The sequence below is a fragment of the Sinocyclocheilus rhinocerous genome, unplaced genomic scaffold (genome assembly GCF_001515625.1).
Source record: "Sinocyclocheilus rhinocerous isolate Xijiao unplaced genomic scaffold, SAMN03320098_v1.1 scaffold1758, whole genome shotgun sequence".
In the NCBI taxonomy this organism is placed as follows: domain Eukaryota; kingdom Metazoa; phylum Chordata; class Actinopteri; order Cypriniformes; family Cyprinidae; genus Sinocyclocheilus; species Sinocyclocheilus rhinocerous.
This window is the reverse complement of record NW_015631050.1, coordinates 539,200-563,946: the sequence shown is the minus strand read 5'-3', so window position 1 is coordinate 563,946 and position 24,747 is coordinate 539,200. Positions and strand designations below refer to the sequence as shown.

Genomic DNA, 24,747 nt, shown 5'->3' with positions numbered 1-24,747 from the left:
ATATACACACACACACACACACAAAGAAAAACAAGTAGATAGAATAGAAAAAATAGAAAGCTAGTGTTTGTTTGTTTGTTTTTTGTTGTTGTTTTTTTAAATAAAAATAAAAAATAAATAAAAAAAGAAGATAAATATAGATAAAGTAGAATTAAAATAGACAGCCTAATACTCGAATACCCTAATGTAAATGTAAATACCAAGACATTTAGTAGTTTTCTGAATTAGCACTCTCTCCACTTTGAGAGAGGTGTGACAAATAGACATAGAGTTGATTGATGTGTTAATTTGTCTCTCTCTCTCTCTCTCTTTTTTTTTTTAGATGAAATCAAGCATGAACTGGAAAAGCAGAAGTAAGTTTTCATACCAACATGCACCAACCATGCAAAAGTCTCCTGTGATCTACATTGATGTAACATTAAGAGAATGCTTATTGTGTTTTTATGAAAAGGCTAAATCATCTTCATTCTGAACCATCATGGTTATGTATTTAGGTTACTGGTCTCATTGATGTCCATGCTGAACAAAAGGCCCCCAGTAATGTTAAAGGGCTACTGACATGAAGATGTTAAAAAAGAAATGTTTGTTCTTGTTTAATATGGTGTAACATTCAGTGAATGAAGTATGTTTCAGTGCTGCATGGTTATTCCCACTGACTGACCTGTGCTGTGAATCTTGTATGTGCCAGGGATGGCACTGTTGTTCCTCCCAGAGCTAACTACATTGAGGCTGACAAGTACGTCCTGCCTTTCGAGCTGGCATGTCAGTCCAAGTCTCCTCGTATTGTCAGTACGTCTCTCGACTGCTTACAGGTACGCAGAGTTCTCATTCTCCTCACTCTACTGCAGTGTTTCATCTTACTCAACATTAAAGGTGCCATAGAATGCATTGATACAATATTTTAAATTGTTCTCTGATATCTATGTACTGTAATGTAACAGGCTACCGCTAGCAAGCAGCTAACATGTCCCTTTAGTGGCTCGTGTTATTTTATTAGAACGCGCGTTATTTGTTTTCCGTGCCTTTCTGAATACAGACACCAACCCATCCCTGCACATCCCTTCAACAGCCTGTAACATAACATTTATTTCCATGATCTGCCATTTTCGCTATTATCCTCGCTTGTTTCTTCACAATACCTGCAGAACTTCTGATGATTCGGCTGTGCAGGTTCGGCTGGCGGCTGGCCTAGAACATGGGCGGGTATATGCAAATGTTGGGGGCGTAACTATTAGTGATCCCGACTGTAACGTCACAGTCGGTGTTATGTTCTGGTTTGCCTATTTTTCAGTGGTCTTCTGCATGCACAAGGTTTACATAAGAAGGAGGAAACAATGGTGTTTGAGGCTCACGGTATGTCATTTCCATGTACAGAACTGTTATTATTCAACTATGCCAAGGTAAATACAGTTTTCCATTCTATGGCACCTTTAATACATTTAAAACACTTGTTTTAAAACTTGTTAATTTTTTTAATCCTTGTAAATAGGAGTTTTTTGCACGTGTGACTAATTTATTTGTTTGTAGTCTGCAAGGAAAACTGTTTGTGAAATCACTAAGATCATGAAGCTTATACAAACCTGATAGTTATGAATATTGAATGAATTCAAACACACTGTATTAATGAACGTGTATTACACTGAAATACCTCCATTGCGTATGTTGTCTCACGCTACTCTCAGTTGTTGCAGAAGGACGTCTCTGGCAAACGTCCCATCATTACTACTGCAAATAATGTAGATGGTTCAGATAGTACACTGTCTGAACAAATGGATCTATTTTAGTTTCAGACATTGATCCCGGATGCTGGATTTCATTACTTGAAAAATTACAGTCGGTCTAGTTCATTCCCGTTATGTAAATTGCAGTTCACTAGTTTTAATATTTAAATTAATTTAATCATTCCGCTCATACATTTTCTCACTGACCTTTCTTTTTTTCATCACAGAAACTCATTGCATATGGGCACATCACAGGGAACGCCCCTGACAGCGGAGCTCCAGGAAAACGGCTGATTGACCGGCTGGTGGAGACCATCTGTAACTGCTTTCAGGGACCCCAGACTGATGAGGGGGTACAGCTACAGATCATTAAGGTAAACAACTCTCCATCATACCAGTTACTGTTAAACAATATATATTATACAATATACACAATGTTATATTATAAAGACATTTATAATGATACAAAAATTTATATTTTAAATAAATGCTGTTTTTATGTTCATCAAAGAATCCACAAAAATATTGTTAAGCAGCACAACGGTTTTCAACATTAATAATAATAAATGTTTCTTGAGCACCAGGGGCCCGTTCTTCGTGCGTCGCTTATTACATCCCAGATGATATCATCGCGCTAATCAGGATCTGGCTAATTCGGACCTGTTGCTATGACAGCAACTCCGGGATGAGCTTCGAAGAACTAAACAATCCAAGATCATGCCAAATCGTCAACAATCAAATCCAGCTAACGGAGTTAGCGACGTACAAAGAACGGGCCCCAGATCAGCATATTAGAATGATTTCTAAAGGATCATGTGACACTAAAGACTGGAGTAATTCAGCTTTGCCATTACAAGAATTAATTATAGAATAAAATATATTAAAATCTAAATCTCTTAATTAAATTGTAATAATATTTCACAATATTACTGTTTTTACTGTATCTTTGATCAAATAAATGCAGCCTTGGTGAGCATCACAGACTTCTTTCAAAATTATTACAATATATTATAGACATTAAATGAATAATTATTAAAAAAAAAAAAACATTCACTAAATTTACTTAAAGAAAATTTAAATTGGTTTTAATTATTTTAATCAAATTTTTTGGGGGAAGAAAAGTTGCAATATAGTGTGAATTCATAGTTTCATCATTCATAATACATCTCTTTTTGACCTTGCAGTAAGTTCACCTGGTCACTGCATTGGAGCTCATGCCAAAGTAATCAAAGCTGCTTCTGTATAGAGCACCAATCGTCAACACACTGAGGAAATTTAGTTAACTAAACGATCATATAAGTTAAGAACACCATGATTATTTTACACCATTTGATAAGCTGAGCATTAAAGTACAAAGTATTTTCTTTGATCCAAGCCTAACACTTATCATTTTAGATGAGCATGATGTGTGAAAGATTTACTAGTACTCGGTTGTCTATAAATGGAGAGAAAACGCAGCAGTACGTAGAGAGTAGTGGTTTGCATAAGGGCAGTTTTACCACCAAGATGCGTACATAAGATCACATGATTATCTGAGAAAGTCACCCATTAAAGGTCTTGTTTTCATCAATGTCATTATTTACCTGCATAATTCTTCAAGCCATAAACTTATCATTGTATCTGAAACACTTTTGTCTCAGTGGGTTTTTAAAATGCGTTTTCTTACAATTATAATTTAAGTGAAAATGTCTTAGTAATCGGGTTGTCCCTTTGTAACTTTAATGGCAGCAGAACTCAAAATGCCTGAACTTAGTTTGTTGAACTTAGAACAAAAGTTTGTGTAAAACCAATGATTTGAGATGAATCCAAAGAGCATCTTGAGCTTCAAGGGAAGAAGAAAATCTGACTGTCTGCACAGTCACATGATCAGTGTCACAAATTTACTCATTTAATAAGCTGACCTAGAAATATTGTAGAATTATACAAAAATAGTGTAGAATATTTTATTTTTTCAAATCCTAAAAAAAGTTTAGTTTTTTTTGTGGTCTCAGATTTTTGGACCTCACTGTATTCGAATAAATTGGCATTATCTGTGATTTCATAATGCATTTTGTTGCTCTACAGGCTCTGCTGACTGCTGTGACATCACCACACATAGAGATCCACGAGGGAACGATTCTCCTCACTGTCCGCACCTGCTACAACATCTACCTGGCCAGCCGCAACCTGATCAACCAGACCACAGCCAAGGCCACTCTCACACAGATGCTCAATGTCATCTTCACCCGTATGGAGAACCAGGCGGTTAGTATAAAGCATCTCCAACTGCCTCTATTTGGATGTGATGTGTCACCCTAGTAGAACTTGGGGCGACATTATGGTTTAGAAAATTAGACTAAAACTGGGAAACTAGGTTTGACTTTCTTATGGCTCTCTTGTAGGCTCTGGAAGCTCAGGAAGCAGAGAAGGACAGACAACGTCTGCAGCTTCACAATCCTTCTCCAGTATCCAGTAACCCTTCTCCTGTAGCCCAAAATCCTTCCCCAACTCCTGGTCGGGGGTCCGGATCACCATGGCTCGGACAAGCCCGCTCCGAACAGAACGGACCCCCATCCCCCTCACTCAGCCCCCCTGGGGTCCCCTCCACTCCTTCCACCCCCCAAGACTCATCCTCCATCAATGGCCAGCCAGAAGAGTCCAAGTCAGAGGAGGAGTTTGCTACTGATAAACAGAGCTCAAAGGAAATTGAACAGCCAGGTACAGGGAATCACTGCTGTCGTGATATATGAGAAATGACTCCAAATTGTAAGGTTCTGGCAATTTCCAGTTGTTTTAGAAAGCTGTTTTGATGCACTTTATTTGGGTAGTAGATTCTGTTTTTAATTTGACTGTTCTTAAAGAAGAAGAGATTCAGGAGTCAGACCAGACGACTTCATCAGTGGCAGGAGGTGTTGAGGGAGAGGAGGTCCATCCACAGCCTGAGACAGAAGCAGGCACTGAGTTTCAGGAAGAGACTGAGCCGGACAGTGGATTGGGAGATAGCTCTATGGAAGGAGGTGCGTCACACTGGAAATAGTTGACTGTAGCTTTATGGGGACCTATGAAGTAGTAGTCACTCCTGCGTCTGTTTCTACAACAGGCTTAGATCAACATTCTGACTCCGAAACCAAAGTGCCGCCCCCTGTTGTTCGAGTCGACACACAGCAGATGAACGGAATGGTGGATGACCGTGGCTCAGAGTCCTCCATAGACATTCTGGTGTGTTTTTCATTTGTTTAATAAGACATACAGGACAGTTCAAAAGTGTGGGGTCAGTCTTTTTTTTTCTTCTAATACTCTTATTCAGCTAAGTAAAGTGATTAAATTGAGCAAAAGAGACAGTAAAGACATTAAATGCTGTTCTTTTAAACTTTCTATTGATCAAAAAATACTGAAAAAAGTATCACAGTTTTCAGAAAATTATTAAGCAGTACAACTGTTTTCAATGTTGTTATTAAAAATAACAACAAAAAGAAAAAGACTTCAAAAACATTAACAAATCTTACAGATCCCAAACTTTTAAACATAAGTGTGTAAAGACATTGTCCATAAAGCCTTTTTTTATTGTGGTCTAACTGTTATTTTGTTTGTTTACTGAACAGGATGCAGAAACCATTCAGGGCAGTCAGACAGCTGCCCGCTTTTCGCACATCCTACAGAAAGACGCCTTCCTTGTATTCCGCTCCCTCTGCAAGCTTTCCATGAAGCCCCTTGCTGATGGACCACCCGACCCAAAGTAAGAACCTGGAGAGGACATTTATTTACAGTAGATGAAATATGTGACCCTGGACCACAAAACCAGTCATAAGGGTCAATTTTTCAAAATTGAGATTTGTACATCTTAATGTACATGAAAGCTGAATAAATAATCTTTCCATTGATGTATGGTTTGTTAGGATAGGACAATGTTTGGTCGAGATACAACTATTTGAAAATCTGGAATCTGAGGGTGCAAAAAAATCAAAATATTGAGAAAATCGCCTTTAAAGTTGATTTAAGTAATTTTACTTAATATCCTAATGATTTTTGGCATAAAAGAAAAATCAATAATTTTGACCCATACAATGTATTTTTGGCTATTGCTACAAATATACCCCAGCGAATTAAGACTGGTTTTGTGGTCCAGGGTCACATATTAGATGATAAATCAGTCAAGTACGTATTTTTCAGCTTTTTTATGTGAAAAACCAGTAAATGACAAATCGTGTCTGTAGTGTGATCATAAAAACTGAGATGTTGCTGGTGGAGATCTGAGTGCTCTGTTTCCACAGTGTACACTCCTATAGAACAATTTTGAATTAATTTGCCATTATTTGGAAAAGTATTCAGTTTCATGCTGCTGTCATTTTTCCATCCCCTCTCTTTCAGGTCCCATGAGTTGCGCTCTAAGGTGGTTTCCCTGCAGCTGTTGCTGTCAGTGCTGCAGGGTGCTGGACCTGTGTTCCGAACCCATGAGATGTTTGTGAACGCCATCAAACAGTACCTGTGTGTGGCGCTCTCCAAAAACGGGGTCTCCTCTGTGCCTGAAGTATTTGAGCTGTCTCTTGCCATCTTCCTTACCCTGCTCTCCCACTTCAAAGTGCACCTTAAGATGCAGATTGAGGTAAAAAATATCAGATGTTCAGATATGCTGTCAGGCTGTTTGTACACACTTGAATAAATTTGTTTTGCATGGTCTTTAAAACCTTTGATCTAAAAATTTAGATGTGCTTAAATGTATGAAATTAGTTTTACAAACACAAATTGTTTCTACGTGTTAAAAAAAATAAATAAATGTTATTTCTTAATTTTCGTTTCCCCCTTTTTTTTTTTTTTTTTTTTTTTTTTTTTTTTTTTTTTTTTTTTTTTTTTTTTTTTTTTTTTTTTTTTTTTCCCCTTTTTTTTTTTTTTTTTTTTTTTTTTTTTTGTGTCTCTTTTCCTTTAGGTGTTCTTCAGGGAGATCTTTCTAACAATCCTGGAGACGACATCCAGCTCCTTTGAGCATAAGTGGATGGTCATTCAGACTCTAACGCGAATATGTGCGGGTTGGTGCACCTCAGTGTACACTTGCACACAACATGGACACATACACACAAATGTCTCACACATTATTGGTTCAAATGTCAAACCCATTTGTGAATCAGTCTGTTGCTCTTCTCACAGATGCACAATGTGTGGTGGACATTTATGTGAACTATGACTGTGATCTCAACGCTGCCAACATTTTTGAGCGGCTGGTAAATGACCTGTCTAAAATCGCCCAGGGAAGGAGTGGACAGGAGCTGGGCATGACTCCATTACAGGTGGCTATCGTAATGTTTGAACTACAACATTAGTATACTTGGCATGGCATTAATTTGAAATGTACATAATACAGCATATGCCATACAATTTAGATTTCATTTAAAGGATTCTTTGATCTGAAACAACTTAAGGTAAAAATATCAACACAAGTAATTAATCATTAAAAAAGACCAACAATATTAGCAGTGCCAGAAAACCATTTCAGAAATGAACCAGAAGAGTACAAACATCTCTTTTTAACTGGTTGCATGTTATTGATATCACAGTATGTCATATAATTTAGATTTTTTTTAAACCGATTATTTATTCCGAAATTAATTAAAATGTGGTAAAAATGTAAAAAATAAGTATTTTTTATTTTTCCTTTTTATTAAAATATAAAAAGATGAAGTGATTAATCATAAGGAGCCGACAATATTAGCAATGCCACAATACTACATTTTAAAAATAATTCTAGAACAGCACAAACCTCTCCAGTAAAAACTAGTGCATGATTCACTACAGTGAAAATCTTCTCAAACTGCACTGTTAGTGTGTAATAATTAATTCAGTGTTGATTTTTCGTGAACCTAGGAGATGGGGTAATTCTGACTTTGCTATGACAATCTGGCGCTTCTGATTCAGCTACTGTTTTGTTATTAGTTTAAGTATTTGCTATTGACTGTTCAAATGCGGTTTTGCGCATCGTGTGTGTGTGTGTGTGTGTGTGCGCGTGCGCGCGTGTGAGACCGAGAGAGAGAGAGACAGGGTCACTCACAGTGTGTGAGACCGAGAGAGAGAGAGACAGGGTCACTCACAGTGGAGTCAGCTGTCTTAACCGTGGCTTGTGTACTGCAAACAAATACCAGCTTCATCACTGTGTCTGTCACGCGACTCTGTTCCCCTTTCGGGCTCTGTCTTTACATTTACTTTGAAAGATGAAGCTCGCGATTATGGTAAGGGGTGTTACATTTCCGACGAGTGCTTGCGGTGTTCGGCCAATCACAATGCACTGAGTCAGCTGGCCAATCAGAGCAGACTGCGCTTGTCGAAAGGAGGGACTTTGTAGAAAACGAAGCGTTTGAGAGAGGCGGGGCATAGAGGACCTACAATAATGTACAGTATTTGAAAAATAATGTGTTTTTTGAACATTAAAGCATGTCAACATATTCTGTTACGCCAAATACACAAAATAATGATCTTTAAAAAAGCATCATATGACCCCTTTAATCATCTGCATCATCAGAATTTTCTAAGTCTAGACTGTGTTGCGTTGTAGGTCAGGAACGTCCAGCAGAGGGCGACAGTGCGGATGGGAAGCTCCAGGAGCATCTTTGCTCTCGCAGAGATAGTGTGAGCTCTATGGACTCCACTGTGTCCTCTGGAGTTCAGCAGTCTCAGCCAGATCACCCCGAGCAGTATGAGGTCATCAAGCAGCAGAAAGAGATCATCGAGCATGGCATTGAGCTGTAAGTTGTCTTTTTTTTTTAAGTTTCTTTGTTTTCTTTTCCGTATATTGCTTTGACCATTTCTGTGTTTCTTAAAGATTTAACAAGAAACCAAAAAGGGGGTTGCAATACCTGCAGGAGCAAGGCATGCTGGGCACCTCACCAGAGGACATTGCACAGTTCCTGCAACAGGAGGAGCGACTGGACACGGTAAGTTCATGCTTGTTTTCAGACATGGATAAATTAGTAAACCAAGACATTTTGTACTACTGTAGGCTCTGTTGTGTCATGTGATCAGACTCAAGTTGGTGAGTTCCTGGGAGAGAATGTGAAGTTTAATAAAGAGGTGATGTACTGCTACGTGGACCGGCTGGACTTTTGTGGCAAAGACTTTGTGTCAGCTCTCCGTGCCTTCCTGGAAGGCTTCAGGCTTCCGGGTGAAGCCCAGAAAATCGATAGGCTCATGGAGAAGTTTGCCGCCCGCTACCTGGAGTGCAATCAGGGGTGAGTTTTGCAGTCTGTTATATTTGTTAAGCCTGCTGGGGTTTGTGTTTGTGCTGACCTGCCTGTTGTTCTGTAGGCAGACTCTGTTTGCCAGCGCAGACACGGCTTACGTTCTGGCCTACTCCATCATCATGTTAACCACCGACCTGCACAGTCCACAGGTAAGACTACTTATTGTTTACTCACTGTCTCCCTTCTCTCCCTTTGCTTTGCTTTGTACTTGCTAAGACACCTTGGCAACTAACCAGAACCTTGGGAACTGCAAAACCACACTCTTGCAACCATCCAGAACACCCTAGCAACTTTTTGCAACTGCTAAAAAAAAGCATGCTTGTTTTTCTTTCCGTAAAATGTAAAAATCTAGTTTTGTTTTCCCTTCTCTTCAGGTGAAGAACAAGATGACAAAGGAGCAGTACATAAAAATGAACCGTGGTATTAATGACAGTAAAGACCTGCCCAAGGAGTATCTCTCCTCCATCTACGATGAAATTGCAGGCAAGAAGATTGCCATGAAAGAGAGCAAAGAATACTCCATCACTCCCAAATCTAGTAAACAGAGTAAGAGCCTCTCAACAAAATACCTGTGTAATTTCCTTTGATGGAATTGAATAAAACCCTGTTGAATGCTGACACGAGCTATTTGTCCTCCTGTTAGATGTAGCCAATGAGAAGCAAAGAAGGCTGCTGTATAACATGGAGATGGAGCAGATGGCCAAAACGGCTAAAGCTCTGATGGAGGCTGTAAGTCACGCTCAGGCTCCCTTCTTCAGTGCCACTCACCTAGAGCACGTCCGGCCAATGTTCAAGGTAATGCCACATGTCCAATAAACCACGTCTTAACAGCTCCATGCTATTGAGTATTGGAACAGAAAGTCATTGTTAGGTCAAAAGGATCATGAGCAGGTCATGGAGGAGATGATATGATCTGATACTGTTCCAGGATGTGGTTTCACACATCAGTCTACAAAAAGGTCAAAAGGAAATTAAATTCTGAAAGTATGTTTTGTGTGTGTGTTCATTTCTCAGTATGTATGTTTATGTTTTGATCTATGTTTGTGTTTTGATCTATGTAAAACAGCTGGCCTGGACTCCTCTGTTGGCGGCATTCAGTGTAGGACTCCAGGATTGTGACGATCAGGATGTGGCATCTCTTTGTCTGGAGGGGATCCGATGTGCTATCAGGATCGCCTGCATCTTCAACATGCAGGTTTGTGTTTATACACTTTTCATATGGTAAATCATACTATTTAATTTAGTTCTTTCTAGTCTTTTTTTCTTTTCTATATCACTCTCTTTTCAGTTGGAGAGAGATGCCTACATCCAGGCCTTGGCCCGGTTTACGCTGCTTACCGCCAGCTCAAGTATCACAGAGATGAAGCAGAAGAACATTGACACCATAAAGACTCTCATCATGGTCGCCCACACCGATGGAAACTACTTGGGCAACTCCTGGCATGAGGTGGGCATCAGAGCATGTAAATGGAGTTGAGCATAATGTCAGCAATCTCTTCAAAGTGTGCTGTAATTACTCCAAATCCACTCCTGGTTTTCCAAAAATATTTTATCCAGCTAGACAGTATAATCTTTAGTGACAAATCAGCAGAATTTGCAACAGAAATGTAGAATACATAATAGAAAACTGGCCTTAAACACTTTCACACTCAACCCAGACCAGCAGGTTATCCAGGTCATTTTGTTGAGCCCTGCAAAGTCATGCAACTCCACTCCATGCAGGGGCATAAACCCCTGCACTCCTCAAACTATTGATCTGCTAAAGTTTGTTTCCAGCCTCAACATATCTGCCTGCTCTTTGTTTAGATTCTGAGGTGTATCAGTCAGCTGGAGTTGGCCCAGTTGATTGGGACAGGGGTGAAGACGCGTTATATCTCCGGTGTGGTCCGGGACCAGGGAGGCAGCATAAAGGGCTTCCCATCAGGGGGAGAGGAATTCATGCCCCTCGGCTTAGGTAAGCCATTGTACGACTGCAGTTAATAGCTCATGGATGGGGCCGAAGTGTTCAGCCTGTTTATTGTTTGTTTATTGGAGTGTGTGGACAATGTTCTTATGGAGCAAAACAATATTATTGGTCTCCTGCAGGTACTCTGGTTGGAGGTCCAGACAAGCGTCAGATGGCTCATATCCAGGAGTCAGTGGGGGAGACCAGCTCTCAGAGTGTTGTGGTGGCTGTGGACAGGTGCATTGAAATCACAGGACAATACAAACATACAAACATCGCTGTTTATGTTTCCTTGTCTGACCTTCCGTCTCTGTTTTGTGTGCCAGAATCTTCACTGGATCCACCAGGCTTGATGGAAATGCAATTGGTAGGGTTTTTGTTTTGTTTTAATGTAACAATTACAAAAAACAAATGTTTTAATTAGCATTGAATTTTTTAAGGGGGTAATATATTTTAAAGGGATGGTTCCCATTTTTTTTTTCTAGGCTTGATTGTGTTTATGGGGTGCAGTCTGACATGTTAATGCTTCGTTTAAAAAAAAAAAAACGTATTATTTTTCACATAATTTACCTTTATTCCACACCGCTCTGTCCCTTCTCTGAGAAACGTGCTGATCATTTCCTGCTTACATGAAGCCCCTCGCTCAGAAATAGGCAATGGGCTCTGATTGGTTAGCTAGCCCAGTGTGTTGTGATTGGCTAAACCGCATCTAGTGGGCGTCTAAATGTCCCGCCCCTCACCTTGGCGGCGGTTGTATTGTAAACAACAGCGTCGTTAATATCGTTAGAATCGTTAGAAGACAGAATCGCGATTCATATATGAATAGATTTTTATGTGCACCTCTAGTTTTCTCTTCCTCTTCTGTAAAGCAGCGCAGCATGGCCTCGCCCCCTTTGCTGCGTTTTCCTGAGGGCGGGGTTATCTGGGTTTGTTAAGTCACGAACCTGGGAAGTAGTTGGTTGTAGTCCCTACCAGCCAGTTTTGTAGGCATTAAACTGCCAGAATTTTAAAAGACGATATCTCCGTTTGCATTGAACTTTCAGCTTCGTAACTTTGCAGATATTGTTTATGCTCAAACAGCAACATTACACACTAACTAACGTTAATAAAATGTGAAATCGCAATCAACCACCCCTTTAAATATATACACTACCGTTCAAAAGTATGTGGTTGGTGAATTGTTTATTTACTTATTTTTATATTGTTGAAAGAAGTCTCTTATACTCACTAATGTAATATTATGAAATATTGTTACAATTTAAAGTAACTTTTCTATTAGTATAATTTGAAATGTAATTTATTCCTCTGATCTCAAAGCTGAATTTTCAGCATCATTACTCCAGTCTTCAGTGTCACATAATCCTTCAGAAGTCATTCTAATATGATGATTTGCTGCTCAAGAAACATTTATTATTATCTGTTTTGAAAACAGTTGTGCTGTAAACTGATTCATTTGTTTAGGATTTTTTGATGAAAAGCAAGTTCAAAAGAACAGCATTTATTTAAAAAAAATGTTTGATGTCTTTACTGTCACTTTTGATAAATTTCATGCATTCTTGCTGAATAAATATTGGTTTATTTTAAAGAATCTTACTGACACCAAACCTTTGAACGATAGTGTAACTATCAGATGATATAATTTATTTATTATTACAGCAGTATTTATCTAGCACAAAATCAACGAGGGTCTCAATTAGCTACAGGATGTGAGAGCACAAACTTGAACAAATAAATTGACATTTATTTAAAATGCTCTAATTTCATTCGAAAACATGGTGATCAGTGTTCCCCAATGCTGCAAATGAGAGCGAGAAAATGCTAGGGGTTTGATTTATAGAGCGGTTCAGTTTGTAGTTTATGTACAAAATAAGGTCTATATGTAATATATGAAAACGTTTTGTTCTACCACAGTAGTTACATAGTCAAACCCTGAATGTGAATTTTGAAGCAGTTGTGTTGCTAAATAAGGACTACTGCTACTACAAGGATGAAAGTTTACATGTTTCACAAATCAAACTGTTGGTAGTCCTTTTATATGCACTATACAATGTGAAATAAAAGTTTGCATCACGCTACAGCATTACTCATTGGGAAAAAATAGCTTGTTACTGGAAAGCAACACTATTTTGAAAACAATTGAGCTGCTGTCACGCTACTGAGAGGTGTAGCTAGGTTATTTGCGTCGCTACATGTAGTAAGTTAATAACCCAACACCGTTTGAGAGCATATGTGTGGGTTGATTATGTGGAAAAAGATACTTTTAATTCTACTCACGTAAACTTGAGTCAGTTTTGGTTGTATTTACTAAGAAATTAACAGGAGCAGCTGCATTCTTAACATATCTTTAGCTCCATGAGCAACGGAAAATCAGTTTTATGTTTTTAGTGTGTAAGTGGGCGTCCATGATATTATCCTTTTCACCATCGCTTGGGTTTTTTCTCATAGTCTATTCATTCATTTGGTCCATTATATCATAAGGAAGTGACTTACAAGTGATGGGGTTGTTCAGTCAGAATTGCTTCTGGATCTCTGTTAAACAGGGTTGCCAAGTTCACAGTTGTTGTTTTTTTTTGGGACTGAAATAGTTGTATTTATTTTACATTCAGCCAATAATAAAGCTGTGCTAGATTATGGGTTTTTGAAGGAGGGGCTCTGGTTTAGCTCTTTTATGAAAACAGACATGTTTGATGACTACTATAGGGATTTTTGAAGTAAAAGTTGTGTATAATGCATAAAACAGTGACTATAAATTTTGTATTTTAGGAAAATTGAGAATTGTCCAGTTTAATTTCATGTTGACCTTTAGGTAATTTTGTACATGCTATTGAATTCAGAAGTCACAAACTTCCCTAATCCGTATAATACATACACACATGGTGAAAGACAGTTGGCCTTTTTGGTTTTTAAAAATGATGTAAGAATTTGCAAATATATCACAGCTCAGACAATGATTGCAACAACATGAGCTATTAAAATAAAGACTTTTTCTATAATACATAATAATTGCTACATGTTTTGGTTGTAGGTGTATGAATAGCTGAAAATGTTTGGGTGGACACAGATTATTTAATTATTTTATCATGTATTCTAACCAGTAGGCAACTGCCACATGAAATGGCCCTCTGGACTGACTCATTCCAACCCACTTTGATTTACTTTCACACTTGCTGCACACAGATACTCTGTTCTAAACTAATGTGTTCTGCCAGTAGACAGTGGACGTAAATATTGTATTTGGGGGCAAAATGTCACTGAGATTTGTGTTAATTGTAAACTCTGCTCTATCTCCAGTGGACTTTGTGCGTTGGCTCTGTGCGGTGTCCATGGACGAGCTGGCCTCTGCTCACCAGCCGCGCATGTTCAGTCTGCAGAAGATAGTGGAGATCTCCTACTACAACATGAACCGCATCCGTTTGCAGTGGTCACGCATTTGGCAGGTCATTGGAGATCACTTCAACAAGGTCTGTAGCCTTACCTAAAGGTGCAGTCATATTTACTGCTGTTCTGTGAATATTTGTTGTGAATTTTGCATCAGGTTGTTCAGTTTGGCCACTCTGATTCGCTGTGTTTACCTTTTTTTGCATGCAAAATTTTGCTAATGTGACCGCACCTTCAAGGTGCCAGTTAAATGTTTTTTTCTAGATAAGATAATCAGTAAAACGGCTGTCTGATTGTGTTTTATTTCTGGTTTGGCAGGTGGGTTGTAATCCTAATGAGGATGTGGCCATCTTTGCTGTGGACTCCCTGAGACAACTTTCTATGAAGTTTCTGGAGAAAGGAGAACTGGCCAATTTCCGCTTCCAGAAGGACTTTTTAAGGCCATTTGAACATATCATGAAGAAGAACAGGTGAGGAAAGGAGAGTTAGAAATGTGAATGATTGAAAAGATAAAGAAATGAGGCAAATTGCTGCAGCATGATGAAACATGTAAACTTTAAACACTGGTGGAGTGTGTAATTTTCAGTAGGGATGCACAGAAATTTCTGCCACCGAAAATGGCATTTCGGTTTTCGGCCAAAAGAGGAAAAAAAGGCCGAAAATATGAGCTGTAAATAAACGGTGCGCCACACCGCCCAGCAGTGTTCAGCACGCAGGTTTCACTCTCCCTCTAGCTGTGTCGTGATGCTCCTCTCTATGAATGTGCGTTCTGTTGAGTTGCTCACAGTCCATGCAAACTCTCCACTCGTGTACCACTCATGCTCACCAGAACCTCAAAGTCCACTTAACGTGCCGACAGGAGATTTCTATGTAGTATACTTGCTCCTGTTTGCAATAGCACTACTGTGCTGTAACACGGCAACGCTGGTAAAATGACGCTACCATCTCGTTCACTGATCTGCTCCCAGCTATGCTCTGCACACATGACTCTGATAATAATAGCTTTGTAGGACTATACATTATTTGGATAATTAGTAAAAAAAAAAGTTGTATCTTGATTCTGAATAAAAATAATATATTGATATTTAATATTAATATACTTCCTGTCCAATTTTATTGTGTTACTTTCAATAAAAGTGTGGTTATTTTATTGGCTTGTGTTTTTTAAAAATTCAGTATCATTAAAATTGAGTTAAATTCAAATTCTTACAAAATTACTTTGTAATAATTATTTATTATTTTATTAAATAATACAAAGCAGTTTAGGGTTTTGGCCAGTTGCATCCAGAATTTTCGGTTTCGGGCCAGAATTTTCATTTCGGTGCATCCTTAATTTTCAAAGGTAAAATGTTTTGTTATCCCAGCTGATTATGCAGAAGCAACTGTAAGTAGGCCATTTGTAGGTTGTTTTCCCCAAAAAACGTTAGACTGGCTTAGGGCTGCATGATTTTTTTTCCCCCTCCTAAAAAAAAATTGAGATTGTGATTTTAAAATGCAATTTTAAAAAATTACGGGTTTGCTGTGATAGTTTGTGACAATTTGGTGAAAATGTTGTCATTATATATCAATACGGTTCTAAAATAATATTATTGCTAAAAAAAATAGAAAAATTACTAAATAAAAACTTTATATATATTATTGTAATATTTCACTGTAAAAAATTACTATTTAAAAAAATGTTACAACAATACATTTACATTAACTAATATTTAATTACCATTATTTAATATTTAATTAATTTTCAAACGTTTTTCAACGTTTGAAAAACGTTTTTCAAACTTTTGTTTTGATGGAAAAACCACATGCAGACCTTACACGGCACATATATTTCTTTAAATAAATTGCAACCTTTGCCTTTTAAATAAATTTATGATTTCAGTTTTATTTTGATTAATTATGCAGCCCTAACCCTGGCTCTGTGGTACCATCAAAACTCAGTTTGAGAGACACAATCAGTCTGACACAGCAACATTAGCTGATTCAATAGCAATTTTGGGGCAAAACTATCAGTTTGTCTGATGGGTGAAATATTCAAGGAAACCTATCTGAAGTCATATTTTTCCATTTTAAGCCATGCATTTCAGTTTCTTCTGCAGTAACTTCTTCATCCATTCTAAAGGTCGCCCACTATCCGGGACATGGTGATACGTTGTGTGGCCCAGATGGTGAACTCCCAGGCTGCTAATATTCGCTCTGGCTGGAAGAACATCTTCTCTGTGTTCCATCAAGCAGCATCAGATCATGATGAGAACATTGTGGACCTCGCGTTTCAAACCACAGGACACATTGTTAGTAAGTACCGGAAAATGTACATTATTTTATAAACTTCCATATTGAACATTTAAAAACAAAACATCATTCTCATGTCTATCCTTTCTGTTTCCTCACAGTGAATACATTTCAGCAGCACTTTGCCGCAGCCATCGACTCTTTCCAAGATGCAGTCAAATGTTTGTCAGAGTTTGTATGTAATGCTGCATTTCCTGACACCAGTATGGAAGCCATACGGCTCATCCGCCACTGTGCGAAATATGTGTCTGACAGGCCGCAAGTGAGTGCTGTCACCTCAGCTTTTCTTACCCATGACAACTGAGCTTCAAAAATTACATTTTAGTCACTTTTCCCTTTTCCAGGCACTGAGGGAATACACTAGTGATGACATGAATGTGGCCCCTGGCGACCGCGTTTGGGTGCGAGGCTGGTTCCCCATCCTGTTTGAGCTTTCCTGCATCATCAACCGCTGCAAACTAGACGTCAGGACCAGGTGGGTCCCCATCTTTAACCCTGCTATGGTCTTCACTTTGATACAAAGAAATGATGTGGATGTTTGGAACTAGTGTTGCTTTCGTCAACGAAAATTATGACTAAATATCGTCGTCAACGAACCTTTATTACGTGACGAAGACGAGACGAGACGAAAATGCTGGTCATGTGACAATGACTATAATTAAATGTATAATGCAATATCGTTGACGAATAAAAACGAGACTAAATGTGGTTTACAAAATAAAAACTATGCTAAAATGTCTCTTCATTTTCGTCGACCAAAATGAGACGAAATGTTTTTCGTCGACTAAAACTAGACTAAAATGCTCAGACTTTTAGTTGACTAAAACTTGACTAGACTAAAAAGAGTATGAACGTGACTAAAACTAATAAAAATTAAAATGACAGTTTCACACAAAGACTAGACTAAAACTATAATTAAAACAGGCCGCCAAAAACAACACTATTTGGAACTTATTCTGAGAGTGTTTGTGTGATGCAGGGGTCTGACTGTCATGTTCGAGATCATGAAGAGTTACGGACACACCTTTGAGAAGCACTGGTGGCATGACCTCTTTCGGATCATCTTCCGAATATTTGACAACATGAAGCTCCCAGAGCAGCAAACTGAAGTGAGTATCAATCACAACTTTAATACTACCAGCGTTGCAAAGTAACTTTAGCAACGCTGCTAACCTATCTTCTTTTTTGATAAAGTGATAGTAGCTCAACTGTATTAAAAATACTTCAGCTTTTCCAATAGCAGGCCACTTTTTTTCCATTAAGTAGCAGTATAGCAAGACAAAATGTTACATCTCCATTTTTGTCACATTATCTTGTACATGGAGCCTTCGAACTGAGTGAGCTGAAGTAATAATCAAACATGCTTCACTAACATGCCTATTAGAGCAGTAGCACTGGGAAGTGCTCATTTCAAGTCTGTTGGTTCAGTGTGTTCATTTTAATGAACAAAAACGGTTCACCGATTCAATTGAATCATTAATTTGGTTTTCAGTTTGGTTATATAAATGTAGAATTTAATATTTTTTTGTGCGTATTTATCTAATTTGAGTGTTAATATTACATTTGAATGCGTTCTTCCTAGTTGATATACTTGATAAATATTGATATTTTCAACTGATTCATTTAATCTGATCTAATTTTAAAAATATTGCCCCTTATATAACTTTTATAAGCTTTTCCATTAGTTGTATCCACCTTATTGTTAACAGCAGACGCGGTCATTTGTAAATTGAATGTGCTAGGCACTTTGTTATTCTTCTAGCTATAGTGGCTGATAAATCGAAAGTCTTGCATATTGATAGGAAATATCTTCCACATGGTAAAATAAGATTGAATGCATTACATGCATGTTTTTTCTTTTACAGAAAACAGAATGGATGACAACAACATGTAACCATGCCCTCTACGCTATCTGCGATGTGTTCACACAATTCTATGAGCCTCTCAGCGAGGTGCTGCTGGCGGATATTTTTGCACAGCTGCAGTGGTGTGTGAAACAAGGTGAGGATTTCTCTAAGCTGTTGCGCTAATCATGAGGGAGAGTTTAGGAGTTTTAAGACATTGCCCTGCTACTTGCTGTACTTCATTCCAGATGGACATTTCAAATGTGACGCCTACACATGTCACATTTGGAGAAACATATTGGCCCAGTGGGTGGCAGTGTTTTAAATCAGCAGGGTGTGGTAATACAGGGAAAGTGTTAGTGTGTTACACTCACAACTCCGCCTCTGTTCTCAGATAATGAGCAGCTGGCGCGGTCAGGCACAAACTGTCTGGAGAACCTGGTGATCCTGAACGGGGAGAAGTTCAGTTCAGAGGTGTGGGACGTCACCTGCGCCTGCATGCTGGATATCTTCCAGACCACCAGCCCTCATGCGTATGACACTCTTGCACACCACCATCTGTTTCAATGACACTTAACGACCTTCCGTCTGGATGTGTTTTGATTAGAGTTGTCAATCGATCTCAAAAAAATTAAATACACCAAAACAATCAAATAAATTACATGATATGCTAATTAATCTCAATATTTTGTATTTTCTAGCTAAATCTGAAAGGATTTTTCCACTTTTTTGGTCTGTCAAGACACACCAACATATTCCAACTCTTGACAGATGTTGACATGACCACTGATATTGAAATCGGAGAGCGTTTGAACAGGCTGTTCAGGCTCCTGTAGCTCTGCTTATGAAATGCTCTCTCAGTTTGGTTCTGACTTTGCTCTTAACAGCTTGCTGACATGGCGACCAGCTGGACAGGAAGAGGAGGTGGGAGAAGGGAAACACATGGTGAGATCACAGTAACATAAATAAATATTGTGAATACACACACAAATAATAAGCCACAATCAAGCACCTATAAGCCCTTATTCTGTCATACATTGTGTCCTACATTCTGCTAACACTAAGACACACCCACAAGGCTCTGGTTTTAATATGCATGTGTGTGTTTGTCTGTGTTTTTTAGGATGTTGAGGTTGATTCTCAGTCGCAGAGCAGCTTTGAGAGGACTCTTTCAGAGAGAGGACACAGTCAGATGTCCACCGCCAGTGATGAAACCTGGAAAGAAAAATCCCAAACCAGTACGTACAGCTGCAATGCAAAAGTAACAGTGAAGAATTTATAATGTCATAAAAGATTTCTACTTCAAATAAATGCTGTTATTTTGAACTTTATATACATTACATAATCCTCAATTCCACACCTTTGAAGTTTCAATAGGATTCAGTCTTGTACTGAGTTTCAAACGTAACCTTATGCCACACAGCTCGCCTATTTTGTCCAAAATATAAAGAAGTCTGATAAGCTGCCGAAGCCACATAATCGTTTAGAGTTTGCACCAACAGCCACATTCTCTTTGAACAATATGACCTCTTCCTCTTTTAAAGTCGGCATGAAACTGAAATCACAACCGACTTCTGTTCTTTACTGTGATATATATCCAAGTGAAACTGCTTATTGAACAAGAAGAAAGTTATATTCCAGGAATTGATTTTGGTCATTGAGAAATAAATGGAGGCTGATCTGAATGTGAAATAAAACAACACTGGACAACCTTGTTGCCAATCCCTCGTGCCATTTTACACATCACTTTTCTGTCCAGAGTTCTCTGTCCTCTGACTTTTAACATGTTACTCTCTTACTCCGATCTAGGGGTCTCGGACCACAGGCTGTTTGCAGGGCTTCTTATAAAGTGTGTCGTACAGCTGGAGTTGATTCAGACCATAGACAACATTGCATTCTACCCGGCTACCAGCAAGAGGGAGGATGCTGAGAACATGGCCGCTGCTCAGGTGTGTTCACATAACCTCTGTTTGAAAGTAAACTCCATAAACGAATCTTTTTTTACGTGTGAACAGTCCTTTATGGTGTTGATACCATGGCTTAGTTATAGCATGCTAAACTTAAGTGTCTTCTGTTCTGTCTCTGTGTGTTTCCCAATAGCGAGATGCACTTGAGCAAGCAGAAGAGGGAGAGACAGAGGCCGATCAGGGCATGTACAGACACCTGTCATCACAGCACCTCTTCAAACTGCTTGACTGCCTCCTTGAGTCCCACAGGTTTGCCAAGGACTTCAACTCCAACAATGAGCAGAGGACATCACTCTGGAGAGCAGGTCCGCGCTCTCTTATTTCCTAGTCTGGGTTGTGGTAATGCTGTCATTTATAGGATACTCTTTTTTTTTTTTTTTATTGTGTCTTTTATTATTCTTGCATGTAGGCTTTAAGGGGAAGTCAAAACCGAATCTTCTGAAGCAGGAGACTAGCAGCCTGGCATGCAGTCTGAGGATCCTCTTTCGCATGTACTCAGACACACAGCTGCAAGACTCCTGGCTAGACATCCAGACACGCCTGCTGCAGTGAGTGCTGCCTTCTGCCTCATTCATTAATCACACCCGCTCACCAAGCTCAACACAAAGACAGCTGCTTTTATACAATACAGTCTGTGCTACGTATTCAGATGCACCTATTATTTGAAGAAATTGTACGAGTTGATTCATTTTTATTTTGTATGATTATTTCAATTATAGTCACATCATGAACATGATTTCAGAGCATTAAATATAGGTGCTGCACTCAACCCTGAATGTGTAATAATCAGATCAATTGTATGACTCTTAAAAAAGCAGTAGGAACTGTTTTATGTAAAACATTGAGGGATGAGTCACATAATCAAGTTCTCTGATTTACATATGCTGTATGGGAAGGTATCGGGACAGTAATGATATGTGTGTGTGTGTTTGATTTAGAGTGTGTAGTGAAGCCCTGGCTTACTTCATCAGTCTTACCTCAGAGAGCCACCGGGAAGCCTGGACGAGCCTCCTGCTGCTGCTCCTCACCCGGACACTCAGACTGCCTGATGACAAAGTAATAACATACATAAACAAACACTGAACCAGAACATTAGATGCAGGGCCCAAAATTAACTTTTTGTCTCACCAGCCAATAAATATTTCATACCAGCTATGAAACTACCAGCTATTTTTTGGGGGGGTGTATTGTTTTATTAAAATAATAATAATATTTTTTTTTCTTTTTACATTTGGAATATTCAACATATTTGGCACCACGTGGAGTTTATGATATTACATTTTTCACTGAGCTCAAAGAGTCACAACAACACAGGTTGTATGTCTTTTTTTACAATTCAACTCGAGGTTCCTGATTAGATGGTTAAAGATAGTGGTGCACTTTTTGTGCTTCATGTTGAGTCAGACATTAAGTTGACATCCAGTTGGAATCAGCCACTAGATCTTGGTTTTATATTGTAAAATATTGCATGTTCCATGTAAGAGCAAAAATAGTGTCCTTATTAACCATACAGGTGAGTCTGATAATTAGCCAATGGGTGTTATTTCCTGTAGGAAAAGACTTGTTTTGGATATCTCTCTTATCCTTCAGAGGTCTGAGTTAAGGCTTTTATTACAGGAAGCACTCTGCTGAAATGCCAGCTTGTCAGTGTGATGACCTTTATATGTAAAAGAGACCTGCGCTATTACGCAGACAAACTACTAACAGCCCTGGGGATCTTCCCTGTCCATAACTAAAATACACTTTCCTATTCATCACTGTTCTGATAATATCAGGTTTTCCCAGCGGCGTTCCACTCCAGATTGACACTCTGCTAAAAGGTCTTTAAGGGAAACCCCTAACTGAAAAGATTTAAAGGATAGTTTACCCAAAAATGAAAATTACCCCTTGATTTACTCAAGCCATCCTAGGTGTATATGACTTTCTTCTTTCAGACAAATACACTCGGAGTGTCCTGGCTGTTCCAAGCTTTATCGTTTGTACTTCTAATTTATATGTCTAATTCGTCTAATTTATTGCCATTAATGGTGGTCCAAAAAAAGTGCTTTCATCCATCATAAAAAGTGTTCCACACAGCTCCGAGGGGTTAATAAAGACTTTCTGAAGTGAAGCAATGTATTTATGTAAGAAAAATATCCATATTCAAAACCGAAAGCTTACGCTACACCTACGTCATCCGCTGGAACGCCACTCTCTCGTAAACACGCGTACGACAGTTAGCAAAAGCTAGAGATTACGGATTGTAAAGTTGTAAATATGGATATTTTTCTTACACAAATGCATCACTTTACTTCAGAAGGCCTTTATTAACCCCCTGAGGCGTGTGGAGCAATTTTTATGATGGATGGATGCAATTTTTTTGGGCTTAATAATCTTGACCACCATTCACTGCCATTATAAAGCTTTAAAGGACAGGACATTTTTTTTATATAACTCCGATTGTATTCATCTGAAAGAAGAATGTCATATACACCTAGGATGGCTTGAGGGTGACTAAATCATGGGGTAATTTTCATTTTTGAGTGAACTACCCCTATAACACTTTAAATTAAATGTAATTAAATTTCAAATAAAATAATATAAAATAAAATGGCATCAGCCCATGAATGTCTAACATTGTCATCTCTCTTTCAGTTCAAGCCTCATGCCTCCTGCTACTACCACCATCTGTGTGAGATGATGCAGTTTGACCTCATTCCAGAGCTTCGTGCTGCTTTGCGGCGATTTTTCCTTCGCATCGGCTCCGTCTTCCACATCGCCGCTCCTGAATTGGGCAAAGCTCAGCGTTCATCATCATAATGTGGATCAGAACTGGGAACACAGATCAGAGATGAACTGGGAAGAAAGCGGGGCTGTAAAGTGGATGGATGGTCTGCGTGTATAAGCCTCTGCTGTGATTTGAAGGACTGTACAGGAACGCAGAATGATTGCGTGTGACTGTCCCATACTTTCCTCTGTCAGTCGCTCCCCTATGAGAGAACAGCACTGTGACCCAGCAGGGTGACTCTTCTGCTGTGTCATCTGTCTGTGTTGTTAAGAGTCAAGAGTCATATTTGTTTATTTTTATTTGGACTTTCTTCTGGATGGCTACAAAAATAATTTATTACCAGTACTGCTGTATGTCTGGTTTCTGATCGTCTGTTGATTTAATTGTTTTGGCTTTTGTCCTATCTGTACATTTTTGTCTGTTTTAAAGGCTAAAGAAAGATAGACCTACAGAAATGAGATCATCCCGTTATTAAGAGCATGTAAATGACACCCAATGTGCAATGAGCTTGTGCCATTGAATAATGGCATATTTGTTAACGATTTGTTAAGGTCCAAAAATGCCCATTATCAATGTCCTTTATTGATTCATCATACAATTAAACAATTATCTCTGATTTAAATTCACTCAAGCAACCTACAGAGGTGTTTGCATTTAAAATGCTTATAGTTTGGGGTAAAAGACTTTAATTTGGTTTCGGTGTGTTCACACTAAACCGCAAATTGCCCTAAGAATGTAACGGTTGCTTTCAAAGCATTTGGTGTTTATTTTACATGTCGATGCTTACGCTTGCTAATCCAGACCAGACAGACACTACCATTTCTTCTATGCCACACATCATGCTCATTTGGTTTCCATCATATTCAGATTTATTGCCTTTTTTTTTTTTTTAAGGGTTTATTCATTCATTCTTTTCTTTTTTTTTTGGTTCATATGTATCATTGAAATCTTAAGACACCTAATGAATATTTAATTTTAGTGCACTAAAGTTTGCTTAATAGATTTTTTTTTAAAACAATTCATTTTTCAAGTGTTGTTCACTCTTGATTTGGAGTCAGACTGAATCAGTTTACGGGATGGATGCCAGTCACTGATGATGACTGGCATCAGTGTTCATTACCATAAAACTAGTGAAGTGGGAGAAATACAGGAATACAAATGTACTGTATAATCCAGGTATATCTTCATTAAACCCCAGCAACATATGACTTATTAGTGTATTACCAGTGTAGATTCAACTCCCGATTCATTTTCATTAAGGATGCATTTCATTCTTGAAGTGCATTTAAATATTTTCTGAAAAGCATTCCTTCCCTTGCAACTATGGATGTCTACTTTGCTTCCCTTGAGACTGGGAAATATAAATATATATAGTATATGAAGAAATACAATGTGTAAAGTTTTCATGTAAAATATACAGAATAATGTTAAACTGTATACATATTGTGATGTAATCTTACAAGCATTTGGTGAAGTAATCAATAAAGTTTGAAATTCTGAACCATTGCATTTTCTCCTGTAGATGTTGTTTCTTTTATATTAAGGTTTTCAAAGAGGGGTCTAAAACTGAGTTTCCTTATATTTTTATGGCATTTCCCTTACCGAATTTCTGTCTGTCTAACGATCTAAAC

General features: G+C 38.4%; 1 protein-coding gene across 1 annotated transcript in view; it reads left to right on the top strand.

The window, feature by feature from the left end:
* LOC107741338 (brefeldin A-inhibited guanine nucleotide-exchange protein 2-like) overlaps nt 1-24,622 on the top strand; it is a 25,339-nt gene extending 717 nt beyond the window's left edge. The window contains exons 2-38 of the mRNA XM_016554045.1: nt 323-353; nt 689-812; nt 1,949-2,095; nt 3,786-3,965; nt 4,103-4,418; nt 4,562-4,717; nt 4,801-4,919; nt 5,303-5,436; nt 6,069-6,303; nt 6,625-6,724; nt 6,843-6,991; nt 8,220-8,431; nt 8,509-8,620; nt 8,709-8,914; nt 8,991-9,075; nt 9,301-9,472; nt 9,570-9,721; nt 9,993-10,121; nt 10,215-10,373; nt 10,733-10,880; nt 11,012-11,108; nt 11,198-11,238; nt 14,163-14,332; nt 14,568-14,719; nt 16,369-16,541; nt 16,640-16,800; nt 16,883-17,013; nt 17,518-17,647; nt 18,404-18,539; nt 18,777-18,915; nt 19,270-19,327; nt 19,506-19,620; nt 20,192-20,331; nt 20,483-20,654; nt 20,759-20,897; nt 21,288-21,405; nt 22,984-24,622. Coding sequence (XP_016409531.1) covers nt 323-353; nt 689-812; nt 1,949-2,095; nt 3,786-3,965; nt 4,103-4,418; nt 4,562-4,717; nt 4,801-4,919; nt 5,303-5,436; nt 6,069-6,303; nt 6,625-6,724; nt 6,843-6,991; nt 8,220-8,431; nt 8,509-8,620; nt 8,709-8,914; nt 8,991-9,075; nt 9,301-9,472; nt 9,570-9,721; nt 9,993-10,121; nt 10,215-10,373; nt 10,733-10,880; nt 11,012-11,108; nt 11,198-11,238; nt 14,163-14,332; nt 14,568-14,719; nt 16,369-16,541; nt 16,640-16,800; nt 16,883-17,013; nt 17,518-17,647; nt 18,404-18,539; nt 18,777-18,915; nt 19,270-19,327; nt 19,506-19,620; nt 20,192-20,331; nt 20,483-20,654; nt 20,759-20,897; nt 21,288-21,405; nt 22,984-23,148 — 5,303 coding nt within the window. The 3' untranslated portion in view covers nt 23,149-24,622. The remainder of the gene's footprint in view (nt 1-322; nt 354-688; nt 813-1,948; nt 2,096-3,785; nt 3,966-4,102; nt 4,419-4,561; nt 4,718-4,800; nt 4,920-5,302; nt 5,437-6,068; nt 6,304-6,624; nt 6,725-6,842; nt 6,992-8,219; nt 8,432-8,508; nt 8,621-8,708; nt 8,915-8,990; nt 9,076-9,300; nt 9,473-9,569; nt 9,722-9,992; nt 10,122-10,214; nt 10,374-10,732; nt 10,881-11,011; nt 11,109-11,197; nt 11,239-14,162; nt 14,333-14,567; nt 14,720-16,368; nt 16,542-16,639; nt 16,801-16,882; nt 17,014-17,517; nt 17,648-18,403; nt 18,540-18,776; nt 18,916-19,269; nt 19,328-19,505; nt 19,621-20,191; nt 20,332-20,482; nt 20,655-20,758; nt 20,898-21,287; nt 21,406-22,983) is intronic.
* Nucleotides 24,623-24,747: the final 125 nt, after the last annotated feature.